The 23,920-nt window shown below is 48.4% G+C and overlaps 1 protein-coding gene and 1 pseudogene across 6 annotated transcripts in view; one reads left to right on the forward strand and one right to left on the reverse strand.

The window, feature by feature from the left end:
* The window catches only part of ADAP2 (ArfGAP with dual PH domains 2), a 45,522-nt gene extending 24,218 nt beyond the window's left edge, over positions 1-21,304 (reverse strand). The window contains exons 1-5 of one of the 6 annotated variants that reach the window (XM_063599143.1): positions 16,017-16,740; positions 15,785-15,915; positions 11,959-12,050; positions 6,925-7,004; positions 4,600-4,712 (exon numbers count right to left, since the gene is read on the reverse strand). In XM_063599143.1, the coding sequence (XP_063455213.1) occupies positions 4,600-4,712; positions 6,925-7,004; positions 11,959-12,047 (282 nt within the window). In that variant the 5' untranslated portion in view covers positions 12,048-12,050; positions 15,785-15,915; positions 16,017-16,740. The other 5 variants (XM_034943249.4, XM_034943251.4, XM_003811973.6 and 2 more) reach the window with 5 other exon arrangements.
* LOC100991242 (leucine-rich repeat-containing protein 37B-like) overlaps positions 1-23,920 on the forward strand; it is a 423,125-nt pseudogene that overhangs the window by 152,879 nt on the left and 246,326 nt on the right.

Raw genomic sequence — 23,920 nt, forward strand, 5'->3', positions numbered from 1 at the left:
GGTCACCGGAGTATTTTTGTTAAGCGTAGTTACCCCACTCTGGTATCAAATATTGAATTTATTCCTCGCATCTTACAATGTTTGTACCCCTTAACCCACTTCTCTTCATCCTCCCTTCTCCTCCCCATAGACAGACCTTTTAGCATTGCTCTGGTCTGCCTAGAAAAGCAACAGGGGGAATATATAATAATTCTACATATAGGAAATAGAGTAAGGTGAAGGCTGAAGTGCTCAGAGCTTATCCTTCTCTTACTTTGTTGGCCACAATTTCACATTCTCTTTGCTGAAAACTTCTTATCTTTCTGTCCTTTAAATACTGGAATGCCCCAGGGCTCAATGGGGTAGATGGTCTCCAAAGATGGCGCTCACCCAGTCTTTCCCTCCCAGTGTATATGTGACCCTCTATCCATGAAGAGGTTGAATCTATTTCCCCTCCCCTTGAATCAGGGCTTGTTGCATGACTTGCTTTGACCAACAGAATGCAGCTCCTGGTTAGCCTTCCAGAGGTCTGGTAGCATTTGCTTTTGTTTAGGGAAGTCAGCAGCCAAGCCACAAGAAAGCTTAAGCTAGACTCCTGAATGAGGAAGACAGAGCCACCATATAGAGTACACCAAGGCACTAGACATGAGTGAAAGCTTCTTTGGGTCTCTGGCCAGCTAAGGGCAGCAGAGTAGCCCAGCTGATGCCACATGGAGTACACCAGAACAGCCGAGGCCTCCTCAAATTCCTGACCCATAGGATTGTGAGAAATAGTAAATTGATATTTTAAGCCATTAAGTTTTAGGATGGTTTGTTACTCAGCAACACATAACCAAAATACTCAGTCCCCGAACACCTTTTTCCTGCTTAGGTGATCCTAGCCAGTCCCATTACTAAACCAGTCTACATGCTGACGACTCCAGTTCCAAACTCTCTCCAAGCCTCCAAATCAGACATCCAACTTCTGTCACTTGGATTTAGAATTCAGGAAACATACATCCAACTTCTTTCCCCATGTCTCTACTGAATGACTAATAGGCATCTCAAAATAAAAAGGACTTTTGAGCATCCCCTTAGGGGTCTAAGTCTTTGCCACCTCAGTAAATAGCAAATCTATTCTTGTAGTTTTGTAGAGCAAAAATCTGGGAATCATCCTTGATTCCTCTTACTCTCACACCCCACATCCAATCCTTCAATAAATTCTATTGCCTCTACTTCCAAAATATATCCAGAATCTGGCCACTTCTAACCATCCTGGTCGGATCCACCATTCTTCTTCACTTGGGTTATTGCAACAGCTTCCTGACTAATTTCTCTGCCTCTGCTCTGGCCTCCTTCCTCCCTACTCACCCTAGCAGCAGCCAGCGTGCTGCTTTTAAAAAGCTTAAGTCAGGCTGGGCGCAGTGGCTCATGCCTATAATCCCAGCATTTTGGGAGGCTGAGGCGGGCAGATCACATGAGGTTAGGAGTTCTAAATCAGCCTGGTCAACATGGTGAAACCCTGTCTCTACTAAAAATACAAAAATTAGCCGGGTGTGGTGGTGCACGCCTGTAGTCCCAGCTACTGGGGAGGCTGAGGCAGGAGAATCGCTTGAACCCGGGAGGTGGAGGTTGCAGTGAGCCGAGATCACACCATTGCACTTCAACCTGAGCAATAGAGTGAAATCCCATCTCAAAAAATAAATAAATAGGCCGGGCGCGGTGGCTCACGCCTGTAATCCCAGCACTTTGGGAGGGTGAGGTGGGTGGATCACGAGGTCGGAAATTCAAGACCAGCCTGGCCAAGATGGTGGAACCCTGTCTACTAAAAATACAAAAACTAGCCAGGCATGGTGGTGAGCGCCTGTAATCCCAGCTACTCGAGAGACTGAGGCAAAGAATTGCTTGAACCTGGGAGGCAGAGGTTGCAGTGAGCCGAGATCACGCCACTGCACTCCAGCCTAGGTGACAGAGCGAGCCTCCATCTCAAATCAATCAATCAATCAAAAACTTAAGTCAAATAATATCACTTCTCAGCTCAAAATCCTCCAATTTCTTCCCATCTCAGTAAAATCCAAAAGCCCAAATTTTTGCAAATCCTACATGCATAAGTGACTTGTATCTAGAATATATACAGAACTATTACAACTTAATAATAAAAAGACAAATAACCTAATTAAAATATGGGGAAAGTATCTGTGTTAGCCAAGATGGTCTCCATCTCCTGACCTCCTGATCTGCCCACCTCGGCCTCCCAAAGTGCTGGGATTACAGGCGTGAGCCACCGCGCCCGGCCAATATGGGGAAAGGATCTGAATAGACATTTCTACAAATAAGATATACAAATGGCCAATAAGCACATTAAAAAGATGCTCAACATCATTTGCCATGTGGGAAACACCAATCAAAACCACAATGAGATACGACTTCATACCCACGAAGATGGCTATTATAAAAAAGACAGATATGGGCCTGGCGTAGTGGCTCACATCTATAATCCTAGTACTTTGGGAGGCTGAGGCAGAAGATTGCTTGAAGCCAGGAGTTTGAGAACAGCGTAGGCAACAAAGCAAAACCCTATCTCTACAAGAATAAATAAGTAAATAAAAATTAGCTGGGTGGAGCGGTATGCATCTGCAATCCCAGTGCTTTGAGAGACCGGAGCAGGAGGAGCGCTTGAGGCCAGTAATTTAAGGTTGCAGTGAGCTATGATTGCACCACTGCACTCCAGCCTGGCCAACAGAGGAAGACCCTGTCTCTAAAAAAATAAATAAAATAAAATAATAAAATAAAATAAAAATAACCAGATTAGGCAAATCCATAGAGACAGAAAGTAAGTTGTTGGTTGCCTAGGGTTAGTGGTGGAGTGGGGTGGGGGATTACAGCTAAGGGATAAGGTGTTTAAAGTTTTTAACTGAATTGTGGTGATAGTTGTGCTACTCTGTGAATACACTAAAAGCCAATTGACTGCATACTTTAAATGGGTGAATTATATGGTATGTGAATTGTATCTCAATAAACTGTTACCAAAAGAAATCCCAAGTCTTGCTATGACCTACAAGGCCCTCCACCATGTGACTTCATCTCTCTCCACACTTTTCCTTGCTCACTCTGCACAAGTCGCTCTGCCCTCCTTGATGCCCTATACCCACCAAACACACTTCTAGCTCAGGGCCGGGGTTGCAGCTTATGGTTAAGTAGTTTGTGCACTGCATAAAAAGCTCCTAGCTGACTGGTAACTGCAAACCAGGCTTCTGATTTTCGAGACTGGGGCCCAGGGGCTGCACCCTCTTAAAGGGATCATCTTTCTCAAATCAGTACAAAGGTGTATGTGTTTGACCATACCTGTGCTCAGGGCTTCTGCACATACTGTTCCTCCCCTTTCTTCTACTCTTCCCCCCACATAGCCATGTAACTCAGTGCTCACATTTGTTCAGTTATCTGCTCAAATGTCACCAGAGAGGCCTTCCCTGATCACTCTGCAGCAGCACTCCCTGACTCCCTAACACACTCTCATTGTTCTCTATCTTCTCACTCTCCGCTATTTTACTTCTTTTTTTCTTGAGACGGAGTTTCACTCTTGTTGCCCAGGCTGGAGTGCAATGGCACGATCTCAGCTCACTGCAACCTCCACCTCCCAGGTTCAAGTGATACTCCTGCCTCAGTCTCCCGAGTAGCTGGGATTACAGGCATGCGCCACCACGCCCAGCTAATTTTATATTTTTTTAGTAGAGATGGGGTTTCTCCATGTTGGTCAGGCTGGTCTCAAACTCCCAACCTCAAGTGATCCACCTGCCTCGGCCTCCCAAAGTGCTGGGATTACAGGCATGAGCCACCGTGCCAGGTTTTTGTTTTTGTTTTTGTTTTTGTTTTGTTTTGTTTTTTGAGACAGGGTCTCACTCTGTCACCCATGCTAGAGTACAGTGGCACAATCTCGGCTCAATGCAGCCTCGACCTCCCATGCTCAAGCAGTTCTCCCACCTCAGACTCCCTAGTAGCTGGGACTACAGGCATGTGCCACCATGCAAAGGTGTATGTGCTTGACCCAGCTAATTTTTGTATTTTTTTGTAGAGATGGGGCTTCACCATGTTGCCCAGGCTGATCTCAAACTTCTGAACTCAAGCAATCCCCCTGCCTCAATCTCTTACTAAAGTGCTGGGATTATAGGTGTGAGCTACTGTGCGCAGCCACTTCTATTTTACTTTATAAAACTATTGCCTCCTGGTATATTATATATTGATGTTTTGATTACGGAGCTCTTTCCTTTCACTAGACTGAAAGCTCCCTGAGAACAAGAGTTTTGTTTAGTTCCCTGCTGTATCCTCAGTGCCTGGAATAATGTCTAGCACACAGTAGGTACTCAATAAATGTTTCTTAAGTGAATGAATAAATGAAGCAAAACCAAGTGGTCATCAAAGGCTTAAACATGGACCTATCTAAGCTGATTCTAGGTGGACAGAAAGTATGATTTTTGGTGGACTGGATTTACTGTATAGCCAAGGAAAAGTAGCCAAATGTTGTGCCTAACTCTCAGGGGCTGAGATTATCTACAAGAAAAGGGCACCACTGATTAGAATGTAGACCTTAGTCGGGTGAGAGTGCTCAGGAAGGGACCTGCTCTCGTTGGTCTGGCATCTTACCTGTTCCTTTGTGAAGTACTTCAGGAGGCCTTCTCTTGCCAGAAGTACAAACCTCCTTCTCAGAAACTGTGAGTTGTCCCTTCCTCGCTTCCACAGGAATCCTTCTCGGTTACCTTAAGCAGCAAGGATGACAAAGCGTGAACACACGTGACCTTAAGATCACAAGCAGCTCAGGAACCTCTGAGGTTCTCAAGGGTGGAATAAGCCTTCCATCTGCTGCCAAAGTATCTCCACTCAGACTTCCCTATTTCAGCTGCAGAACACAAGGATCCCATCTGGGGCCAACTTTGTGATGTCTTCTCACTTCAGGGGCACTTCCCACTGCCTAAAACTTTTCTTCCTTGACTTTCTGTGTATCAGGCTGTCTCATAAGAAGACCCTTAAGAAGGCAAAGTCCTGAGAAACTGGACTGATTCTGAAAGACACTTAAATACATACTAAATACATATGGTCCTGCCCAACTTCATGCTGACATCAACCTAATGAAACTTTAGAAGTAAGGCTGGGCGCAGTGGCTTACGCCTGTAATCCCAGCACTTTGGGAGGCCGAGGCGGGCAGATCGCAAGGTCGGGGGTTCAAGACCAGCCTGACCAACATGGTGAAACCCCGTCTCTACTAAAAATACAAAAATTAGCTGGGCATGGTGGCGCGTGCCTGTAATCCCAGCTACTCAGGAGGCTGAGACAGGAGAATCACTTGAACCCGGGAGGGGGAGGTTGCAGCGAGCCGAGATTGTGCCACTGCACTCCAGCCTGGGTGACACAGTGAGACTCCCTCCAGGCATCTGCTGGTTTGAAGAATAATTTATGGGCTGGGTGCAATGGCTCACACCTGTAATCTTGACACCTTGGGAGGCCAAGGCAGACAGATCACTTGAAGTCAGGAGTTTGACATCAGCCTGGCCAACATGGCAAAACCCTGACTCTCCTAAAAATATAAACATTAGCCAGGTGTGGTTGTGCATGCCTGTAATCCCAGCTACTCGGGAGACTGAGGCATGAGAATCACTTGAACCTGGGATGTGGAAGTTGCAGTGAGCCGAGTTCACGCCATTGCACTCCAGCCTGGGTAACAGAGTGAGACCCTGACTCAATAAATAAATACATAAATAAATAGAATAATTTGTGGTCCTGGTAGCCAGGATAGCTGAGCACTGCCTCTGGCCCTCTAAGAATGATTTTTTATACTTTACTGTCTGGGTCAGAGTCAGCTTGGACTCAGGACCGTGGGGGTGAAACTGCCACAGGTCCAGGGCCACAGAAGAGGTTGTACCCTGCACAATGGTCGAAAGGGAGGCTGAATTTAAGCCCATGCTCCTCACCAAGTCTTGAGCTGCACCAGGAATAAAGCTCACCAGGAGCAGGGATATCTTTTCCTAATTGGTCTGTCCAGTGGAGGAGTCTTTCTGCAATTTATATTAAGTGTTTGATGCTGGGCGCGGTGGCTCATGCCTGTAGTCTCAGAACTTTGGGAGGCTAAGGTGGGCGGATCATGAGGTCAAGAGTTCGAGACCAGCCTGGCCAACATGGTAAAATCCCGTCTTTACTAAAAATACAAAAATTAGCCAAGCATGATGCTGTAATCCCAGCTACTCAGGAGGCTGAGGCAGGAGAATCGCTGGAACCCAGGAGGCAGAGGCTGCACTGAGCTGAGATCATGCTACTGCACTCCACCCTGGGCAACAAGAGCAAGCCTCTGTCTCAAAAAAAAAAAAAGAAGAAGAAAAAGAAAAAGAGTCTGGCTGGGCACAGTGGCTCACGCCTGTAATCTCAGCACTTTGGGAGGCCAAAGCGAAAGGATCACTTGAGTTCAGGAGTTCAAGACCAGCCTGGGCAACATGGTGAAACCCCATCTCTACAAAAAATAAAAATAAAAAAATAAAAGCCACTAAAATTAGCCAGGTATGGTGGCATGTGCCTGTAGTCCCAGCTAGTTGGGAGGCTGAGGTGGGAGGATCATGTGAGCCCGGGAGATTGAAGCTGCAGTGAGCTGTGATAGTGCCACTGCACTCCAGGCTGGACAACAGAGTAAGACCCTGTCTCAAAAAAAAAAAAAAAAAAAAGAGTCTGTACACACTTGTGACCCTGCAAAGACCTGAGACAAAGACCAGAGAAGCTCTGAGCTTCTCTGCTGCTCAGAGCATAAAGCCCCACCAGCTGATGTGTTGTTATTTCAAAGTCAGAAGAACCCACACCTTGGCCTCTGCGGCCACAGTGAGAACAGCAGGCACCTCTTGGATGGATCTTGCTCCTAATATTTAGGCACTTGGTTTTTCTAGAGCTCATTAAAACATAGATTTCAAAAGGTGATGGAAATAACTTTACCTGGGAGCGAGATGGTTTCCCCATCAGCCATAAATTCCCGTCTCTCATACTTAGCTCGAATCCATTGTTCCTTTAAGACCCTAAAAAGAGAGAGCCTGAGGTCAGCTGCGTTTGATGCATTCTCTTTTTTTTTTTTTTTTGAGACAGGGTCTCCCTCTGTTGCCCAGGCTGGAGTGCAGTGGTGTGATCACGTGATCACGGCTCACTGCAGCCTAGACCTCCTAGGCCCAGGCGATCCTCCCACCTCAGCCTCTTAAGTAGCTGGGATCACAGGCAGGCACCACCACACCTGGCTAATTTTTAAATTTTTGTAGAGATGGGGGTCTCCCTATGTTGCCTAAGCTGGTCTTGAACTTCAGGGCTCAAGCGATCCTCCTGCCTCAGCCTCCCAAAGTGCTGGGATTACCACCATGCCTGGACTGATGCATTCTTTTCCAAGACCCTGCAGTTGAAGGTGGGAACATCACAGCAGTGCCTCACTGCCTGCTCCAGCTACCTAGGATTCCTCAGCCTCAGTACTGTTAACATTCGGGGTTGGATAATTCCTTGTTGTGTTGTCTTATGGGTTGTCCTATGCTCCACAGAATGTTTAGCAGCATTTCTGGCCTCTACCCATTAGATGCCAGTAGCACCCCCTCCCCAGTTGTGGCACCCAAAAATGTCTTCAGGCATTGCCAAATGTCCTCTGGGGGAAATATTTCTCCCAGTGGGCTATATGAGAACCACTGAGTTGTTCCAATCCCAGTATCAGCTCTCTAGGTCAATGAGACAGATACTGGCTCCCCTGGACCATCTACACCACCTACTCCCACTGTGTGTTCATGAGCTTAGGCAGGAGAGTCCAGGAGCCTCTTCCTGTACTTGCCCATGAAGTCTGGGCAGGCTACACTGGACAGAGCAGTCGTCTTAGGATCTGACCACCTGGGACCTGGTCTCACTCTATCATTTATCCACTGTGTGACCATGAGCAAGTTACCCAACTCCTCTGAATTTGGGGAATAGACCTCTATTGTTATACTCACTTAGCCCTCAGAGTTGTTGAGAGGTTTAAATGTATATAAAGGGCCTAGCACCTACTCAGCACATAGTAGGTGTTTAATGTGATCTCAATCAGAGATTGTCATCCGTGAGTCCTGCAGAAAAACCATGCAGCTGAGAGTGGAGTTATTTTAATTGTTTGGTTCCTGCTCACCTTTTCCAGGGAAGTGTTCCAAGGTATATATGACCTTACCCCATAGCCACAGGAATGACCTAGAGCTGGGCATCTGGCCCAACCTGGTCATTCAGAGCTCTTTGCTGCTCTCGGCTGTGTGGACCGAGAGGGTCAAAAGTGAAGGAGAGATTGATGGAGCTTTCTCCAGAGTCACGCTGGAAGGTATAGCCTGGCACCTGCTTGTGGCCTTGCTGCCAGCTGTGTGAAGGAAGCCTGGCTGAGAGAAAGAGGAAAGAGAGCCAGAGAGAGTATGAGAGACCTGATGGTGTGTGAGCTCCTGGCTTGGTCCTTCCTGAGGCCAGCTCCACCACTGTCCTTCAGGTAGTCTGATCCCCAGAACCCATAAAATCCTCTTTTTTTAATGCTGGTTTAAACTGGGTTTCTGGCCAGGCGCAGTGGCTCACACTTGTAATCCTAGCACTTTGGGAGGCCAAGGCAGGCAGATCACTTGAGGTCAAGAGTTCAAGACGAGCCTGGCCAACATAGCAAAACCCCGGCTCTACCAAAAATACAAAAATTAGCTGGGCATGGTGGCACGTGCCTGTAATCCCAGCTACTTGGGAAGCTGAAACAGGAGAATTGCTTGAACCCAGGAGGTGGAGGTTGCAGTCAGCTGAGATTGTGCCACTGCACTCCAGCCTGGGTGAAAGAGCAAGACTCTGTCACAAAAATAAATAAATAAATAAGGTTTCTGTCGCTTACAATCAAGAGTCCAGGCTGGGCATGGTAACTCATGCCTGTAATCCCAGCACTTTGGGAGGCCAACGCAGGCAGATGGCTTGAGCTCAGCTCAGGAGTTTGAGACCAGCCTGGGCAACATGATGAAACCTCATCTCCACAAAAATAAAAACAAACAAAAATACAAAAATTAACCAGGCTTGGTGGCATGCACCTGTAGTTCCAGCTACTTGGGAGGCTGAGGTGGGAGGATCACTTGAGCCGAGGAGGTTGGGGCTGCAGTGAGCCATGATTGTGCCACTGAACTCTAGCCTGGGCAACAGAGTGAAACCTTGTCTCTATATTTAAAAAAGAAAGAAAGAAAAAAGAGAGAGAGAGAGTCATTCCTAGTGCACAGCCCACAGATCACTGAGGAGAATCACCTGGCCCACCATGAGGGTGGAAACCCTGGGACACAAGATCAGAGCAGGGAGAAGGAATGGAGACCAAGGGCCACCCATGTTGGTCCTGAAGGTGGCCATTAGTACTCAGATAAAAAGGGTTAAAGTGCAGGGCTGCTGCTGGAGTCATGGTGGGTAATGTCTGTTTAGTGCCGGCAGGAAGCCTAGCACAGCGCACGTGTTTACTGAGCACTTGGAGCAAAGGACAGAGTGGCAGCAGCGAGCCAGGATGAGACAGGCCCTCTCAAGTTGAGTCAGCACACCCCATAGCTGGCCATGGACAGGTAGCATTCTGAAGCAGACACAGTGAAATGGATTCAAACCAGTGTGTCGGGTAGCATGTGAAAGGTTCTACATAAGTTATCTCATGTAATCTCTACAACTATGCTATGATGCAGGCATCATTGCCTACATTTCAGAGATGAGGATGTTGACAATCAGAGAGATTTGCTGACTTGCCCACGTCCTCCCAGCTAGGTCACAGTAGAGCTAGGAAACAAAACTGAGGTCTTCCAAGTAGAAAGCTGTGCCTCCCCAGCCACTCCAGAGTACATTACTAGCTCTTAATTGTCTAAGCACTGAGAAATTACAAGACCACTAGGTATGGTTATATAGTCTGTGTACTGCCCAAAAGCACCTTGCTGAGGCTCGGCAGCTGAAATGCAGCTGCTTTCTGTTTGCCAGACATACCCGCTATGAGGCTGGTTCAGCCTAAAGGGATTCCTTCTCCCCATTTACACAAGGCACTGTCTAGCAGCCCTGGTGGGGAGTCTAAGTCCCTGGGAAGGAGTCGCAGGCTCAGGCAGTCAGATCTGCAGAGGTCCAGGGCCACTAGGTACCAGTGCCACACTAACCCTCACCTCCAGGGGACCTGAACCCTCCTGCTGCTTCAAAGCCCCCCTCTTATATTAAATTATCCCAATGCCATGAAACAGTCACCCTGGCCCTGGTGTCAGACAGGCTAGACCAGTTTTGCCTCCACAAACCTCAGGTTTTTTCATCTATAGCATAGGGATAGTAGCAGTACTTGTAGGGTTGTTGAAAGAATTAAATAAATACATGCACATAAGCATTTTGCACAGGGCGCAGTACTTAAGCAAAGCTCAATAATATTAGTAGCAATTTTTTTTTTTTTTTGAGACAAAGTCTCACTCTGTTGCCCAAGCTGGAGTGCAGTGGTGCGATCTCTGCAACCTCCACCTCTCGGATTCAAGCGATTCTCCTCCCTCAGCCTCTCGAGTAGCTGGGACTACAGGCATGTGCCACCATGCCCAGCTAATTTTTTAATTTTTAGTAGAGACGGGGTTTCACTATGTTGGCCAGGCTGGTCTTGAACTCCTGGCCTTGAGTGATCCACCCGCCTCGGCCTCCCAAATTGCTAGGATTACAGGTGTGAGCCGCCGCATCCGGCCTTTTTTTTTTTTTTTTTTTTTTTGAGACAGTCTCCTTCTGTTGCCCAGGCTGGAGTGCAGTGGCATGATCTTGGCTCAATGCACCCTCCGCCTCCGGGTTCAAACAATTCTCGTGCCTTAGCCTCCTGAGTAGCTGGGACTACAGGCATGAGCCACCGCATCCAGCCAGTAGCTACTTTTTTTTTTTTTCTAATGCTAGGTCTCACTCTGTCACTCATACTAGAGTGCAGTGACACATGTGATCCTAGCTCACTGCAATCTGGGCTCAAGCAATCCACCCACTTCAGTCTTCCTAGTAGCTCAGACTACAGGCATGTGCTGCTATGCCCTGGCTAAGTTCATTTTATTTTATTTTTTGTAGAGACAGGGTCTTCCTATGTTGCTCAGGCTGACATTGAACTCCTATCTTCAAGCGATCCTCCCACCTCAGCCTCCCAAGTGCTAGGATTATAGGCACTGGCCATTGTGCCTGGCTGTTATTCTTATTTTTATGGTTATTATTTAGGGATCTGCAGCTCAGGCAAGTTATTTAGAGCCAGCCCGAGCTTAGGTGGCAGAGCCCTAGACATATTTCTATCTTTTTTTTTTTTTTTTGAGCCGGAGTCTCGCTGTGTTGCCCAGGCTGGAGTGCAGTGGCGCCATCTTGGCTCACTGCAAGCTCTGCCTCCCGGGTTCACGCCATTCTCCTGCCTCAGCCTTCCAAGTAGCTGGGACTCCAGGTGCCCGCCACCACACCCGGCTAAATTTTTTTTGTATTTTTAGTAGAGACAGGCTTTCACCGTGTTAGCCAGAATGGTCTCGATCCCCTGACCTCATGATCTGCCCGCTTCGGCTTCCCAAAGTGCTGGGATTACAGGCCTGAGCCACCGTGCCTGGCCAGCCCTAGACATATTTCTCTAAAGGAAGTAGCTGAAACACACTTGGTCTAGTAAGATACTAGTGTTTACCCCCTCTTATCAAGTTAGCCACCATCTGTAAGCTACAAGAATGTCACAGGCAGAGATCATAGAGAAAAATCATAGAGATCATACAGAAAAATCCTCCATTTAAGAGCTGTGGAAACTGAGGCCCAGAGAAAGGAAGAGACACACCCAAGCAACAGAGGCAGAAAGAGGCTTATACCAGTCTTCCCATGTGCTCTCTGTGATGGTATCCAGTGCTTTCCTGGATCTACCTGCGCACCAGGCCCATAGAAGAGACCACCACAGATGAAGACACCAAAGATGGAGAGGGGGAGGAGGTGGAACCAGGACAGACCCCTCACCCAGTCCCGAAGGAATCACCCACTCACAGGCAGTCGTTGGCCTGGGGGATGTAGTAGAAAGCTGGGACTCTGGCTTCGAACTTGGCCTTCACACGGAGGTTTCCATTGTGGATCATAAACTGCAAGACAACAGCAACCTGAGGTAATATTAGAACTTGAAAAAACGTGAAATGAAACTATGAGGCCACTGACTTAGGCTGAGTCAGAAGAAACTGCCTCCAAGAAGGAGATGTCCCACCGGGCTTGGTCATCCATACTGCTGGGAAGCCCCAGCCTGTAACAATCACGGGCAGATATAACCATGCCTCATATGGGCACAGGACTCCACAGTGCTCACACATCAGCTCACTGGGTCCTCTCAGCCATTTTCATATCACTGTACTCATTTTACAGATGAGTCAACTGAGGCTCAGACGGGTTAGGTTACTTGTTCAAGGAAACACAGCTATAAGTGGAGAACTGGGATTTGAACCCAGACCTGACTCCAAAGCTCATATTCTTCCTATCATGCCTTCCACAGATGGCCAGGACCCCTAGCAGCCCTGAAAGTCTGCAGGAGATAAATGTACCTGGAGGATGGAAGAAGTGGGTGCTGGCCTCATGGAGTGCATAGGTCAGGATGATTAGTAGGGCCCTTTGGCACCCAAGAGACCCAGAGGCTGATGCACCAAAAGTGGCCCTGGCAGCAGTGGCATAGCTAGGGTGAGGGCAGAAGTGGGAAGAAACACCAGGTTTTCAATTCACATCGCTTGGGCATCTCCTTTGCAGGAGAGGAGCATTGCTCCTCTTCTCCTCTTCAGGGGCCGCTAGGCTGTGTCGCCAGCTTTGGATCCCAACAGAGCAGGATTCAAATCCTGACTACCATTTATTTGATGAGTGACCCTTGGAATCTCACCTGTAAAAATGAAGAAAATGGCCAGGTACGGTGGCTCACACCTGTAATCCCAGCACTGTGGGAGGCCAAGGCTGGGGATCACTTGAGGTCAGCAGTTTGAGACCAGCCTGACCAACATGGTGAAACCTTGTCTCTACTAAAAAAATACAAAAATTAGCCAGGACACAGAAGGGTGAGGCAGGATAATTGCTTGAACCCAGGAGGCAGAGGTTGCAGTGAGCCGAGATTTTGCCACTGCCCTCAAGCCTAGGCAATAGAGCGAGACTCTCTCTCAAATAAATAAATAAATTAGCCAGGTATGGTGGTGCACGCCTGTAATCCTAGCTACTCGGGAGGCTGAGGCACAAGAATTGCTTGAACCCAGGAGGAGGAGGTTGCAGTGAGCCAAGATCACACCACTACACTCCAACCTGGGCAACAGAGTGAGTGAGACTCCGTCTCAAAAAAAAAAAAAGAAAGAAAAGAAGAAGAAGGAAGAAGGAAGAAGAAGAGGAGGAGGAGGAGGAAGAAGAAGAAGAAAATATAACACAGGATTGGGCGCTGTGGCTCACACCTGTAACCCCAGCACTTTGGGAGGCTAAGGCAGGTGGATCACCTCAGGTCAGGTGTTCAAGACCAGCCTGGCCAACACGGCGAAACCCCATCTCTACTAAAAATACAAAAAATTAGCCGGGCATGGTGGCGGGCGCCTGTAATCCCAGCTACTCAGGAGACTGAGGCAGGAGAATCGCTTGAATCCAGGAGGTGGAGGTTGCAGTGAGCCGAGATCGTGCCACTCACTGCACTCCAGGCTGGGTGACAGAGTGAGACTGCATCTCAAAAAAAAAAAAAAAAAAAAAAATGCTGGGCACGGTGACTCACACCTGTAATCCCAGCACTTTGGGAGGCCGAGGCGGGTGGATCACCTAAGGTCAGGAGTTTGAGACCAGCCTGACCAACAGGGTGAAACCCTGTCTCTAGTAAAAATTCTACTAAAAATACAAAATTAGCCGAGCATGGTGGTGCATGCCTGTAATCCTAGTTACTCAGAAGGCTGAGGCACAAGAATCGCTTGAACCCCAGAGGCAGAGGTTGCAGTGAGCCAAGATCGCATCATTGCACTCCAGCCTGGGCAACAAGAGTGAAACTCCGTCTCAAAAAAACAAACAAACAAAAAAAAAAAAACAAAGAAAAAAGAAAATATAACATGGGAGTTATAAGGTGCAAATAAAATCCTTCAGGTTTATGTGCTGGTTTACTGGTTTCCAGCCTTTCTCCCGCATTAGAATGTAAGCTCTGTATGGCCAGGGACCTTATCTTGTTCATTGTTCTCTCCCAAGACCCAGCACTTAGTAAGGTCACACTAAAGCCTCCAGTCCTGTGCTGTCTAGAACAGTACCTGGCACAGAGTGGGCATTCAGTAAATGTCAGCCTGCTTCCCCAGTAGTCCTGGAAACCCTCAGCCAACCCGCACAGTGCAGAACTGCCTGCTCTCTGGAGGTTTTCTGACCAAAATGGAATTACCATGCAGGCTGAGGGTATCCTCCACCCCCAGAGGGCAGGAGAGCAAAGTGGTCCTCTTTCTGCCTAGGGGGAAAGGAGGACTTTAGACCACAAATCAGGTTATTTCCCTTCCCCCAGTCCAAGACTTCACTAATGATAACAGCAACTTTTTTTTTTTTTTTTTTTGAGGTAGGGTCTCTCTCTCACCCTGGCTGGAGTGCAGTGGTGCGATCTCGGCTCATTGCAGCCACACTCTCACAGGCTCAGGTGATCTTCCCACCCCAGCCCCCGAAGTAACTGGGACGACAGGCGCATGCCATCACACCCAGCTAATTTTTGTATTTTTTGTAAAGACGGAGTTTCACCATGTTGCCCAGGCTGCTCTTGAACTTCTGGGCTCAAGCAATCCACCAGCCTCAGCCCCCCAAAGTGCTGGGATTATAGGTGTGAGCCAAGACACCCGTACAACAGCAACTGTTAACTGACTGCTTTCTTTGTGTCTGGACTGAGCCTACAATCATCTTCACAACAGTGCTGTGACATTGGTGGTAGTGGCCAGGCACAGTGGCCCACGCCTGTAATCCCAGCACTTTGGGAGGCCGAGGAGGGTGGATTACCCAAGGTCAGGAGTTCGAGACCAGCCTGACCAACATGGCAAAACCCCGTCTCTGCTAAAAATTAATACAAAAATTAGCTGGGCATGGTGGTGGGTGCCTGTAATCCCAGCTACTCAGGAGGCTGAGGCAGGAGAATTGCTTGAACCCAAGAGGCAGAGGTTGCAGTGAGCCGAGATTGGCCGTTGCACTCCAGCCTGGGCGACAAGAGTGAAACTCCGTCTCAAAAAAAAAAAAAAAAAAGGAAGAAAGAAAAAAAGAGAAATGGTGGTGGTATCCCTTGAATACAGATGTGGAAACTGAGGGTCCACAGCTAGGTCAAAGTACCTAGCTCAGGGCCTCCCAGCTTATAGGTAAGCAAATGATGGCCAGGAGCGGTTCAGGATGGTTCAGGCCTGTAATCCCAGCACTTTGGGAGGCTGAGGTGGTGGATCGCCTGAGGTCAGGAGTTCGAGACCAGCGTGACCAACATGGTGAAACCCCGTCTCTACTAAGTACAAAAAAATTAGCCGGGTGTGGTGGCGGGCGCCTGTAATCCCAGCTGCTTGAGAAGCTGAGGCAGGAGAATTACTTGAACCCGGGAGGCAGCGGTTGCAGTGAGCCAAGATTGCTCCACTGCACTCCAGCCTGGACAACACAGCGAGACTCCGTCTCAAAAAAAAAAAAAAGTAAGCAAATGATAGAGCCAGAATTTGAACTCTCGGCCTCTGTCTAAACTGCCATCTTATAAGCTGTGTTTCCTCTGGCTAGACTTGCCCCTCTCTGGTTCTCAGTTTCCCCCTCTGTAGAATGGGAGCCCCCTGCCCGCTGCCTCTACTCCAGTCCCGCAGTTCCATGGCTCTCCACGGGCATGCCTTTCTACCTCCACAGTACTGTCGTCCCAGAAGTCAAGTCGCACAGATTTAACTCTGCTGATGTCAGGGAAGTTACGGTGGACGCCGCAGCAGTTGAGACAGATGAAGATCCCCAGCTTGTAAGAGGCCCAGTCGGGATCTGCAGGGGATGAGGCAGGAGAGGAGCTGAGCGGAAAGCGCGGTGAAGAAACCAGGGCTGGGCTCGGGGCGCTGGGGCAGGTGGGGCGCCCCTTCTCCCACCTAAGGCGAACTAAGCGGCCAGCCTGGCACCTTCTGGTTAGCCCACCGGCCGCTGCGCGGCGACCGGGGTGAAGATCCTGGAGGCAGTTCAGGGCCCGGGGAGAGAGTCTGAGGCTGCGCGACGTGGAAGTGAAGGGACTCAGAAGGAACCGAGAGGAGGGCGCGGGGGGCGCACCGCGGGGCTCGGCGCGGAGCTGCAGGTGGGGAGGCTGAGTTAGTGGGCCCTCGGCGTCCCCGAGGTGGGGCGCTGGGGAGGCCTTCGGGGGGCGTCTGGGAGCGGGCAGGGGGCACAGGACTGTCGGCGGCCTGGGCCCGACGTTTAGCCCTGGCTGGGATGTCTGAGTCCGAGGGCGTGGGGCGCGCCTGGGTGCGCAGACATCGAGAGCCCGGACTCGGGCGGTCGGGTGCCTGGCCAGGGAAGAGAGCGGGACTGGAAGGGCTCTAGGCTGCCGGCTCTCGTGTCGGGGTCCAAGCACGTGGGAAGATGCGCATCTGGTCCCGCGAGGGGAGCAGAGCCTGGGCTCGTAGAGGCCGGGGCAGGGTGTGGTGGAGACGGCCCTCGGGGCTCGGGTGAGAGGTTCACGGTGTGGGTGGGAGGCGTCCGGGCCCGCAGGTGCCACGTCTGGGTCCAGGGGGCCGAGGGCGGGACCCGGTGGGGCCGAGGGGAGGAGTCGGGTGGGCCTGGGGTCCGGCCGGGGGTCTTGCGCTGCCCGCGCCGCCGCGCCCTTACCTGCCGCCCCGCAGTCGGCGCAGTGCGCGTTGCCTGTGTCCGGCGCCCGCAGCAGCTCCAGCAGCCGCTTCTTGTTGCGCTCGCGATCGCCCATGGCCGGCCCGGCGGGCTCAGCGGGGCTCAGCCCATGGCCCGTGCGCTCCGCCCGGCAGGTGGAGAGGGACCCGGCCGCGGCGCCTCAGCCAGGCCTGGGCGGCCGCCAGCCCCGCCCCGCACCGTCAGGACTGTCCGCCCCTCCCTCGGCCGGTCCAGTCCGGCCCCGAGCTCCGCCGACGCGCGGGGAGGGACAGGAGCACGCAAATTGGAGTTTAACACACTGGCCTGAGATCAAATCGTGGCCTGTCACTTGGTAGCTACGAGACTGTGGACAACCTATTCAACCTCTGTGGGTCTCAGTTTCCACGTCTATGAAAGAGGAACAAGGGCATATATCTGCATCTCAGCGCTTCTTGGAAAATTAACCAGAATCTAACTTCTGTTAAAGCGTTCTGTTAATGTAAGATCTTACATCTATTTGGAGACGTATTTACATGCAAATGCCACCTCCTCAGGAAGCCTTCTGTGATACCCTGCCTGGAGTAATCTTTCCAGCCTCTGGGTCTCCAAGAATACTGTTGTAGTATCTGTCCATTTGTTTTGGACCTGAGCACTTTCTATCTACCTTGCATCACGGTTATTTATATGCTTGTGTTAATTCCACTCTCTGACCGCAGACACATACACATGTCCACACCAGGGAGTTTGACGTCAGCAGTTTTATGTCTGTATTCCATATTGCTCCTATAAATGATACCTGCACATTTTTAGAAGTCCAACTAATAGTTGCATGATTTTGTTCACCAGAAAAGTGTGGTTTCACCAAGGTGGACACAGCCAGGCACTTTAACCTGTGAAGTTCCATCACCGCGAGGTGAAGGCAGGGTATAGGTGGTCTTAAATGTGGGCATTTCATTTCCTCTTTCCCTCTCTCCCATCTTTGTTACTGCTTGACATCATCTTCGTTACTCCTTGACATCATCTGCAATGACTCATGGGCCTCCTGGTGAAATACATACTGTACATACTTGCCATCTTCTGTGTAGGTTAATGCCTTAATGCATACAGATGCATTAAGCCATATGCATATGATAGACAGGTGTTAACCTTCAGGATAAAATCAGGTTTCCATCCTGGTGAATTGCAGCTGATGTTCTAGCTGACCTGCCCACACTCCCATTCAACATACATGCGGGCGCAAGCACACACGTGCACACACACGCACAGCAATATGGTGTAATGGAATGAATTCAGGAATCCAGAAATTCAGGCTTTAAATGTTGACTCCTTTCCACATTTCCCAACTGTTCATCTCTGGGCAAGTTCCTTCACTTCTCTGAGCCTCCAAACCCTCAACTGTTAAATGGAGAGTGTAAGATCCACTAATAGGGTCATTGAAATGGCACAAAGAAACCCTCCAAACATGGTGGCCTCCTTGCTTCCCCTGCCCCTATGGTCAGCTTGTGGAATTGTCGCTTGGAATGCTGTGTGTGATTCCCGTCATCCCTGGGGTGGAGGAGGTCAAGCTGCCAGGACTGAGCAGGAAGGGAGGGTGGAGAGTATTACCAAGAATAGCCAGCCATGAGGGGGTCTTGCCTGTGAGGGGGTGAGGCCTAGCCCAGGAGCAGCCACAGAGGAACCAGTGAGAGAGTCAGCTGGGGTCAGGGGGCATGGGGCTGTTTATTAAACCGGCTGAAAGATGATTCATTTCCGTTGCTTTAGATGAAAAAAGGGACAGAAATAAATCTCCCAGGAGAAAGATGGGAAAGTCAACTTAAGGTATGAAGGCAGAGGAAAGAGGGAGAGAGGGAGAAGAGGAGACAAGCTAAGGACATTTCTCCTCTGCCCAACACTGGGACAAAATTGTGATGCTGGGGGTGCTTCCTCGGCACCCGAGCCTTCACCAGTCTGTGCTCCTTTGCTTCTCTGACACCTTAGGTCTCACTGCCACCTCCCTGTAGGTCCCACAAAAGCCAACCCAGTTCTAAGTAGGCTCTGGTTGAATCTCAGAAATTTTTTAAAAAGCCGGGCGCGGTGGCTCACGCCTGTAATCCCAGCACTTTGGGAGGCCGAGGTGGGCAGATCACGAGGTCAGGAGATCGAGACCATCCTGGATAACACGGTGAAACCCCGTCTCTACTAAAAATACAAAAAAATGGCCAGGCGTGGTGGCAGGCGCCTGTAGTCCCATTTACTTGGGAGGCTGAGGCAGGAGAATGGCATGAACCCAGGAGGCGGAGTTTGCAGTAAGCCGAGATCGCGCCACTGCACTCCAGCCTGGGCGACAGAGTGAGACTCCGTCTCAAAAAAAAAAAAAAAAAAAAAATTTTAAAAAAAAAAGAAAAAGAAAAAGAAAAAAATAGCCAATCCAAGAGAACATACAGTATCTCATTCATAGTGAGGAGCCAGAGATTGAGAGATTCCTTTAGTTTCCCCTCTTCCCTTCCTTATTTCTGGAGGTTCCCATCAAACAGCCTTAATGTGGCATTTCAGGCATCCTCAGAGCAAAACAATGTACTCTGGTATTTTGTTTATAATGCTTTCTTTTCTTTTCCTTTCTTTTTTCTTTTCTTTCTTTCTTTCTTTTTTTTTTTTTTTTGATGGTGGTGGTTGTAGGACAATGCTAATGAACAATTACTGAGTGTTTTTTTTACAAGAGCGTCACACATTTGATCATATTTTAGCTTCATGACACCCTCAGAGGGCAGCATCATATCAGGCCACTTTGCAGAAGAGAAAGCTGAGCCTCAGAGGATTTAAGTTACCCAAGGTCATGGAGCCAAATAAGAAGCGGAACAGGGCCTAAATCCAGATCTCCTACTGTGGCTCAGTCAGTCCCAGGTGATTTCATGAAACCTCCCTTTAGTGCATTCTGGACTTTTTTTTTTCTTTTTTTACTTAAATTGTGGTTCGGTTAATAAGGTTGCTCCAAAAAAAAAAACAAAAAAAAAAAGAAAAAAATATATAAATTTAAAAATTGTGATAAAATCTAAACACAAAATTTGTCATTTTAACCATTTTTTTCTTTAGAGACAAGGGTGTCACTTTGTCACTCAGACTTGAGTGCAGTGGTACAGTCAGAGCTCACTGCATCCTTGAATGCCTGGGCTCAAGTGATCCTCCTGCTTCAGCCTCCTGAGTAGCTGGGACTATGGGAAATACTACCAAACCCGGCTAATTTTTTTATTTTTCTATTTTCACAGAGACAGAGGCTTGCTTTGTTGCCCAAGCTGGACTCCAACTTCTGGCTTCAAACAATCCTCCAGCCTCAGTCTCCCAAAGCTTTGTGATTACAGGCATGAGCCACCATGCCCCACCCATCTTAATCATTTCTAAGTGTACAATACTATGTCATTGATTGCATTCAATTATATTCACAATGTTGTGCAATTATCCCCACTATTTTAACAAATATTTAATTGACAAAGAAAGATTGTGTATATTCAATGTGTACATGATTTGACATATGTGCACATTGTGTAATGATTCCCACAATCGCATTAATGAACACATCCATCCCCATCCGTACTGCACCTTAGATCCCCAGAATTCTTCTTATAATTGAAAGTCTGTACCCTATATTTCCTCCACTATTTATTTCCAAAACTTTTGCATCAACCTAAACAGAAACTGTAGCCCCGGTCTGGGCAACACGGTGAAACCCTGTCTCTACAAAAATTACCAAAATTAGCTGGCTGTGGTGGCACATGCCTGTAGTCCCAGCTACTCAGTAGGCTGAGGTGGAACGATCGCTTGGGTCCAGCAGGCAGTGGTTGCAGTGAGCCACAATCGCGCCACTGCACTCCAGCCTGGGCAACAAAGCAAGACTCTGTCTCAAAAATAAAACAAAACTCTGTAGCCCACTCCTGGATACTGAACATTATGAAAATTGAGCTCAGCTTCTGTGCTCAGGACCCAGAAGCTACTTCTAAGTGAAGAGGACCATGCCAAAGGCTGTCATGACCAAGGTGGACACTGAGCACTGTGACCCAGAGTTTGAGGGACAGGATGGGTCAAAGCAGCCTCTCTAAAAGGCTCAGTCAATACAGCAGATGCTGGAGTGAGGGAGCAATTTGGGCCGTGGGACAGAATGTCCTTTGTAAATAAAGCTCCCAGGGTCCCACCAAGAAGAAACATCTAGCCCTGTTCTCAGGTCACTGTGTTTGTCCAGCCAAGCCAAGCCACAGCAGGGCTGGAAGAAAGCCCTCAACCACATTCCCAGTAACAGCCTCAAGGTCCCCACTCAAGATCTTCAGGGCATAGAACACAATTCCTTTGAAAATTAAATAATTGGCTGGGCACAGTGGTTCACACCTGTAATCCCAGCACTTTGGGAAGCCGAGGCGGGCAGATCACCTGAGGTTAGGAGTTCAATACCAGCATGGCCAACATGGTAAAACCCCGTCTCTACTAAAAATACAAATATCAGCTAGGCGTGGTGGTGGGTGCCTGTAATCCCAGCTACTCGGGAGGCTGAGGCAGGAGAATTGCTTGAACCCAGGAGCTGGAGGTGGCAGTGAACCAAGATTGTGCCACTGCACTCCAGCCTAGGTGACAGGGTGAGACTCCATCTCAAAAAACAAAAACAAACAAAAAAATTAAATAATTATGTTTATTAGCTTTAGAATTAAAAAAAGCTATATTATAGGAAATTTGAAAAATACAGTAACTAAAGAAAAAACCACCACCCACAATTATGGCCACCATTTATTCTGGGATTGCAGTGCGCCAGACCCCTTACATGCATTATTCCATTTAATCTTAGCCATAACCCTGAGGTACAGACTATGTTTATGCCCATTTTACAGATGAGACTACTGTGGCTCAGAGAGAGGGTAAGTACATTTGTCCAAGGTTACACAACTGAGATGTTGTATACTGAATCATGCATACTGAAGCTGGGATTTGAATTCAAGTTTGCCTTGGACTCTTTTCACCAATATATTAGGTTGAACCACATGAAACTGACTTACAAAAATGGCAATAGCAATGCCATAAAGTTCAACCTAACATTATGCTTCCTTTTTTTTTTTTTTGAGAGAGCCTCTGTCTGTCTCCCAGGCTGGAGTGCAGTGGTACGATCTTGGTTCACCGCAGCCTCTGCCTCCTAGGTTCAAGCAATTCTTGTGCCTCAGCCTCCCAAGTAGCTGGGATTATAGGCATGTGCCACCACGCCCAGCTAATTTTTGTATTTTTAGTAGAGATGAGGTTTTACCATGTTGGTCAGGCTGGTCTCGAATTCCTGGCCTCAAGTGGTCTGCCTGCCTCAGCCTCCCAAAGTGCTGGGATTACAGGCATAAGTTTGAGGCAGGCAGATCACCTGAGGCCAGGAGTTTGAGATCAGCCTGGCCAACATGGCGAACCCTGGTCTCCACTAAAAAAAAAAAAAAAATACAAAGAAAATTAGCTGGGCATGGTGGCGTGTGCCTGTAATCCCAGCTACTCGGGAGGCTGAGGCAGGAGAATCGCTTGAACCCAGGAGACAGAGGTTGCAGTGAGCCGAGATCACACCACTGCACTCCAGCCTAGGCAACAGAGTGAGACTTTGTCTCAAAAAACAAAACAGACTAAAACAAAAAACTGTATTTTCAAGCATTATACTCTACTACTCTACTGTAATTGCTTGCTGGTTTACTGGTCTGTCACACTTCTATGCTTCATGAGGACAGGGTCAGTTGTGTTCTCTGTTGTATCCCTAGCACCTGCATGCCACATAGCAGGGATTCAACAAATGTTTGCTAAAAAACAAAGAAATGAGGATCGGTAAAAAAATAATAATCAATAAAGTGAGAGGACTTGGGATCACAAAGTGTTTTGCTTTTTGAAGGAAAGAAATAATTCCTTTTGAAGACAAGTGAAACAGCTGATAAGGAGCCATGCAGAGTAAATAATGTGATTGAGTTGACCAACATATTTGTGTGTTTAATATCACCTTGTCTTCAGCAACTGGAACCACTCAGATCTCAAAGGGACTCCCCACTGCAGTACTGCCTCAGGGTTTGCTCATTCGTTCATTATTTATGGGGCACCTACTATGTGCCAGATACTGTTATGGGTACTGAGATATGGCCACATAGCTGGGGAAATAGCTGCCTTTGTGGAGCTTACCTTCAAGTTAGGGAGACAAGAAATGAACAGAGAAACAAATATACAATATAGTGCAAGAGTGATACGTGCTATAAAGAAAAAGAAACAGAGTGAGGGGATAGAGAGGAATGAAAGTTGCTATTTCAATAGAGAGGTCAAGGAAGTCCTCTCTGAGCAGGTAACATTTAAGCAAAGATCTGCAGGAAGGGGTCAAGCCAACCAGCAGCAATTTGAGAGAGGAGTGTCCTAGGGGAAGAGAACAACCTGGGCAAAGCCCTGGGATGTGCTTGGTGTGTGATCTGTCCACATCCTTTGAACATAGAGCTATCCAACTCCATGCCATTGTATGTCGCTCATGCTGCCCCTTCTCCTACCCCAGCTCTCTCCTCTACAACATCATCCAGCCCAGCCTCCATTGGTTGGTGGAGCAAACTCCTGCCTCCATGCCTAAATTCAAGTCTTACTTTTGACCAGGTGCAGTGGCTCACGCCTGTAATCCCAACACTTTGGGAGGCCGAAGTGGGCTGATCACCTGAGGTCAGAAATTCGAGACCAGCCTGGGCAACATTGCAAGACCCTGTCTCTACTAAGAATAGAAAAATTAGCTGGGCATGGTGGCATGTGTCTGTAGTCCCAGCTACTTGGGAGGTTGAGGCATGAGAATCGCTTGAACGTGGGAGGTGGAGGTTGCAGTGGGCTGAGATTACTTCACTGCACTCCAGTCCGGGAGACAAAGCGAGACTCCTCAAAGAAATCTGACTTCTTCCAGCTCACCCTCATCCCCCTGAACTATGTTCCCAAAATGTTCATATTTCCATTACAATAATCATCACGTTGGACTATGGTTGTTTTTCTTTTTTAACTTGTTTTGTCCCAGTCAGCAGTGATTTGGTTAAGAGCAGATTGTCATATTGATCTTTGTATCCTTGGTGCCTAGCAAATGCTGGGCCTGAAAAATTTTGGTTGATCCAGTTTTATGAAATGTCCAGAACAGACAAATCCATAGAGACAGAAAGCAGATTAGCGGTTGCCAGGAGCTGGAGGGAGTGGG

The sequence above is a fragment of the Pan paniscus genome, chromosome 19, assembly GCF_029289425.2.
Source record: "Pan paniscus chromosome 19, NHGRI_mPanPan1-v2.0_pri, whole genome shotgun sequence".
In the NCBI taxonomy this organism is placed as follows: domain Eukaryota; kingdom Metazoa; phylum Chordata; class Mammalia; order Primates; family Hominidae; genus Pan; species Pan paniscus.